Here is a 6,511-nt window from a genome sequence, read left to right as displayed (position 1 = left end):
AAAGAGAATTTCAAGAAGAAAAAAAAATTTTTTCTTATAAACTAATAATTGTATAAATATATTTTACATTGTTTTTCTAAACAAATACCAGTATTTATCTAATATACTAAATAAATATTAATGTATTAAATAAATGCAAACCTGTGATGGCGAACAAATATATAGTCTCTTTGATTATGAAATGTTACAACTCTTCTACCATGAAACTGTGGATCATAATGAAAGAGAGAGGCAACCATTCGACCAACTCTTTGACCAAGTCTTGTATTGAAATTGTTCAATATGATTTCTGGTCTATGTGAACTCCATTCAGCTTTCCTCTATAATGCAAATTTGTTTAACAGGAAGTTTTAAATATTTTCAAAATATTTTAAAGTACTTACCTTTATATTTTTACAGAACTTTACACCACTTAATCTAAAATAAGCTGTTGGTCCTTCTGGTAAATGTGTTACCAATAAAGCATCTTTTCTAGTCAAGGTTTACTTTTCTTTAATTATAATTAATAATTATTTATCAATAAGGTGTAATTAAATGAAATGGATTATATAAAAATTAAATTAAAGTTTTTAGTAGTTTGATATTAAAATAGATGTAATAAATATATATGCAGCCTATTCAGAGTGCTATATGAGCTTATTATGCCAACAACTACCAGATTATATTGGGCTATATATCGTGATTACTTTAAATTAATTACTAAATAATTTCCCACTAGAGGGAGATGTTAGATGCCATCTCTTATTAGATTTAATAATTATAATTAAATTAAATAATTTAGAAAATTCTGGAAAAGAATTGGCCGAGAGCAAATCTTGAACCCGCAACTGCCATGCAGATTGTTGCCAGTTATGCTACCTGAGCCTCTAGTCCAACCTCCTCTTCCAGATATATTTAAACATGAGATAACCATCGTTGGTTACAGGTGAGTGTTTACAGGACATGGACACGAATGCATCTCCAGCTGGCATTTGACCCATTAAGTTCTTTTGAATTTAATTAACTGTTATTTTCTTTTATTTTTGTTAAAATAAAAGTTTGATTTACATTGGCACTTTGTTGTTAATTAATGCAAACAATGGACGTTATGAGATATTTAACAATAGTTGATCAGAATTCTTGCAATTGCTAATGTTAGGCATTTCCTAAAAATGCATAAAAATTCAGAAGTATTTCAATTTTCTTCTGATCTTAAAGATTCAAAATGCTTGGTGTTACTCCAAAAAAAATAACTACCTGTCTTATCTAAAGTATTATAGTATTATGTGCTAAGAAAGTGCAATTTTTTCCTCTTCATAGCACCGCAATATATATTCATCAAAATAATAACTATTACTTCACTTCTTGAAGTAATAACTGTTATTATTTTGATAAATATTTGCATTAATATTAATGTTAAATAATGTAATGAATATTTAGATTTCATTATGTTTATTAGAAAAGGAAATAAACTGCAATGGTTTGATCTTTCTTCTACTTTTTAGCCAACATAGCAATAAGCCATTATCTTACATATTCAATAATTTTACCATTTCATAACATCTTATTTCTTCAGTGTTTCATATTATTGTATTAATAATCTTTTTATACTCAATGAATTACTTACTACTCAACAGTTATGCTGAACTAGTTACATATCATTCTCTTGTGCCTTCTACAATTAGCTTTCATTCATAATACAAAGAAACATTTTAGATTCTATATATATATAATTTATTTTTGGAAAAAATCACCTTATTAACCAGTAAATAAGTAATCATTTTGTATATTTATTCATTTTTCTAATCAGGAGTCATGGCAGTGATTCTCTGCCAAGTAAAAAAGTCACTGACTGACTATATATACAGGAATCAGAGTTGCCGACTTTTTAAGGGTAGATTTCTCTGCCCCCAAATACCAGGGGCCGTATTCTGGTCACTAATCTCTCATCTCTTCTTTCAGAGACAAATGATGTCAAAACAAGAGAGGAAATTTGTCTCTCAGACAGTGGCGATTCTAATCACTTTTAACAATCTCGTCTTTGTTGTTGACATCATAATTCTACTAGGTTGACTGTATATGTTTGTGTTAGATGCGCACGTAACACAGTATAGAATTTTGACCAATGAAATTGTAAAGTTTTAAAAAATGCAGAGTATGTAATTATAGATGGTAAGGAAAGCACGCATTCAAATAAAGCACATGATTTTGACAAAGTTATGGTTTTTGTTTTATAATGTTATTACAGATTGTAATGTCAAATTGTCTCTTAAGAAATAAAAATTTTAATAACCTAAGTTAGAAAAGTGTGTGTACTTAGTTAAGGAGAAATTAGATGGTAATATTTCAAAAAATACTTAGAGAGACAGATAAAATTAACATCATATTCAATAGTTCAGTAATTGATGTAGGATAATTATAAAAAAAAAATGGAAATCAGTGGTGTTCCCAAGTAGGCACTGGAAAAAATCATAAGCATTTTTTCTCTCTCGAAATATTTTTTCCCAAGATAGAGAATGTTCTCTAATACAATTATACAGCACAAATAGCATACAGCCGTCCATATTGGATATAATCAAAGCAAAAGACAACTATCTGCTCGTCTCTGAGAGACAAGACAATCTTTGAGAGAAAAAAAAGTCATCCAGAATCAGGTTTGGAAAAACATGACGATCTCTCAAGATGTAAACAAATGATTAGCCAATCAGCGACTGGCTTGTGACGTAGCAATCAGGATATCCAATTTTTAACACTGACTAAGCGCTGATCTCAATGTTTATTAAAAGTCGTTCCTTTTTTCAACGTTGAAGTGGCACTGTTGTCAATGCTGACTCAACACACCACTACTTTCCAATGAATTGTGGGTAATTGGTGTGACACTTGAATGACATCCACCTTGCTGAGAATGGAATTATGGGAACTAAGTATGTACTCAAAGTTGGAAGGAATGTCGTTGATGACATCAGATTGTTCGTAAAATATTGGTATAAATATGTCTCAGAGACGAGAGACGATGACCAGAATACGGCCCTGTAGTAATTCTGAATATTTTGTTTGAAAGATAATTGTTTCCTTAGGTAGTGTTCAAAATTTCAAGATTTTCTATAAAGCAGTTGCCAAAATATAAGCAATAAAAAAATGCAAAAATCACTAAAAAAGCTGTATTTTCTACTTTTATTTCTTCATCTGACATTGCAGATATTCATAAAGAAAAACTGTTGGATCTAGAAAGCTCAAATTTTAAACTTAAACCTTTCCCATTATCAGTGAAGTGTCAGCAAAACTTCTGGATAGATAGGTTAAAGTTTCCCATAAACAATTTCTGTTTTATGGCTTAATTTTATGCTTAAAAGGATAAAGTTGCATCAAAACAAATGAATTTTATTCAAAATGTTATCCAAAAGTTCAAATTTATGTGAATTAAAACCTTTTATAACAATTTTTCTAAACAGTGTATCAAAAGAGTTGGTCAGTGACACATTGGGTAGCAGCGCAATTAGTCAGTGCCAACTGAAATGAATATTGAAAGCATTCAGTCACCAAACATTGACTAAATTGTACTTCATCATCTTATGTCTTGATGTAATAATACAATTATTAAACAAAGAACAATTGATATCCAAACAAAAACATCTGAGATGTAAAAAAAAATTGCACCAAATAAAAACTTAACATTTTAGACAACAGTCAAAATTTTTATTAACAGTTTTTCTTTGGTAAAGATAAGCTTAGTGCTTTGAAACAGTAACCCACAAGATTTTTACCTGCGTTATTCTTTTCTATATTTTCCTTCAAAGTGCCAAGCTTATTTTTACCAAAGACAAACTCCTAAGAAAAATGTTGACTGTTGTCTAAATTGTCATAAGTTTTTACTTAGATCAATTTTTTTACATATTAGATGTTTTTGTTTGGATTTACATTTTTACTTTGATTAGATGAAAATTTATAATTAATAATAAATATCTTTAATTCCTCAGCATTCTGAACTAGTACTTTTAATCCTTTTGAAGGATCATTTTCAGGTTCAATATACAATGTAATTTATACAAATAATTTCTGTTTATGAACATTTATGAAGGTAAAGTTTTTAAAAGTTTTCACTATCTTTGAGAGACTCATAACAAAAATTTAAATGTAAAATTGAATACTTTAAAAATTCACATAATTATTAAATAATGAAATTGTACAAAAATAAATTGACAGTTAGTAATGATAGTAAAAAAATATGACATTTAATATCATTATTTTGTTCATATAATTTTACTTTATAAATACAGTAATACCCCGACTTACGCGAATCCGGAGTTACGCGATTTTCAAATCTCGTCGATTCGTCTTTTGTTTGAGCGCCACGCAACTCTTAATTACTCATTTCCCCCCACACTATTGTTCGGCTTACATGTTCGGACGTATTCGACATATAGCTACAATTTATTTTGTGTTATTTGTATGTATTTATATGCAAAATTATACCCCGACTTACGCGAATTTGACTTACGCGGTTATCGCTCGGTCCCACCTATCGCGTAAGTCTGGGGTATGACTGTATACTTCAAAAAGAAAACCTGTTAATTCTAATGCAAAGACAGAAACATCACAAATTAACATACAATCATTGTATAGTAATAAATTTGGTAACTCAAACTGTTGTAATATAAATTGCTAAATCCAAGAATTTTTTAAAATTGATAGTGTAACAATTTGATAATGATTGCTATAACTTAACAATTAAATGACAGATCCATGCAAAGTGCTCAATATGAGCATTTGCAAGAACATTAGGAAATTTTAAATTTAAATAAAAAGTGTTTTAGAATTTAATAATAATATCTTATATAGAATTGTAACAGATCAAGCAATAGTTATAAACAATACTTAAAAGGATACTAGGATTTCTTTTATCTTCATTAATTACAATAATATCTGTAAATTCTTTTTTTATTGCCATTTTTATAAGATTTTTTATACTAAATTTACGTCTCCAATGTAAATGTGCATTAGGTATAGTTTGTCTTAATTCTCTAGCAAACAATAATGTTTTCTGAAAAATGCAATTTATACTATAAAATAAATTCATAACACTCATAACTATTTATATAAAAATTTATCTACATTTATGTAAACTATACCATATTAACTTACGGTATGTGGTTTTTCAGCTGTTGTTATCAAAATTTTCGGTACAACGTCTCTATTGAAATAATTGGACATTTCATCTGTATCTAAGTCATATTGAATCTAATAAGAAATAAGTTAAAATAATAAATATCAACTTTTCAATATAATTTCTATTTTTTTGAAATATAATATATTCATTAATTATCAAAAATGAGGTTATCAAATTAATTAACAATAACTGCATATAACTCAATTTACAGGTTATTAGTAAAAAATAAACCAGCAACATTTAAAATTTTGGTGATATTTTATTAAAAAACTTTTTATATTTTTAACTATTATAAAATGGCAAGAAACTTCATTTTGAGGGTAGGGATGAGTGTTATAAAAAATTGTAAATGCTAATAACAAGTAAATTTGTCATTAAGTCTGACTCTACTGGAGATACACACTATCCCCATTATCTCCCCACTCCCTTGATCTTTAACCACCAAAATTTAATAGCATCAATACCCCTAATCAAGAAACCTCCCTGCAAAATTTCAGAAATTTTTGACAAAAAGCACAAGAGTTATTAAGCTTCAAACAGGGTGAACAAAATTGTGCCCCACACCCACACACACCCATACAAACAGAAATTACCTCCCAAATTTCTTTGCATTTCTCGACATTTCAAAATGGCCTAAGTCTAAAAATGTAAAAATCTAGAGGGAATCATTTATAGGTAAATATAATAGATGTCCTATTTGAAGGGTCTAAAGATTGTAAAAATATCTGTTAAGTAGAGGTATCAGCTATTTGGAAGTGTCTGTTAATGGAGGTTTTACTGTATTTTTAATTAGAAATAACTGTGTACAATAATAACTGTTACTCTAAGAACTAATCTAGCTATTAGTTATCAGGGATGTAATAGTCTTTATACAAATATATTTTAAAAATAAAAATAAACCTATTTTTATAATATTCACAATACATTTAACAATCTCTTGCACACCAGAGTGCTGCATTCACCATTTGAGAATCATTGATGTAGGGAATACCAAAGCAATTACAACAATTGGATTTTATTATATTTATTTATTTTTAAAAGAAAAAATACTTACCTCTTCATCTTCACCATCAACAAAAGTTTCATCTGGTTCTCTGGTATTTTCAATTGTCCTTGGTGCTTGTTTTGGAGGTGCCTTTAGAAGTTAAAAAACATTTATTTTTAAAAGTTAGAACTATTTTCAATAATAATAAATAATAATAATAATTCTTTCTCAGGTAAGCAGATTACAAAGTTCTGTGCATCCACACAAACACAACTGAGTAAATCATCTATTAGACATTGCATACATTTATTCCAATAACAATCAAATGTAGTTTGGCATAGACAAAAGCAAAACATTTCACATAGAAAAAGAAATTTTGA

The 6,511-nt window shown here is 28.3% G+C and overlaps 1 protein-coding gene across 1 annotated transcript in view; it reads right to left on the bottom strand.

Annotated features, from left to right (window-relative positions):
• Positions 1-6,511, bottom strand: part of LOC111636544 (ribosome production factor 1-like) — a gene marked incomplete at its 5' end in the record, with an annotated part of 12,667 nt that overhangs the window by 5,327 nt on the left and 829 nt on the right. The window contains 4 exons of the mRNA XM_023381826.1: positions 142-320; positions 384-466; positions 4,867-5,020; positions 5,122-5,217. Coding sequence (XP_023237594.1) covers positions 142-320; positions 384-466; positions 4,867-5,020; positions 5,122-5,217 — 512 coding nt within the window. The remainder of the gene's footprint in view (positions 1-141; positions 321-383; positions 467-4,866; positions 5,021-5,121; positions 5,218-6,511) is intronic.

This window comes from Centruroides sculpturatus, unplaced genomic scaffold (genome assembly GCF_000671375.1).
Source record: "Centruroides sculpturatus isolate CEXI.00-Female unplaced genomic scaffold, Cexi_2.0 scaffold996, whole genome shotgun sequence".
NCBI lineage: Eukaryota > Metazoa > Arthropoda > Arachnida > Scorpiones > Buthidae > Centruroides > Centruroides sculpturatus.
Note: the sequence above shows the minus strand (reverse complement) of the source record. Positions and strands in the feature narration are given on the sequence as shown.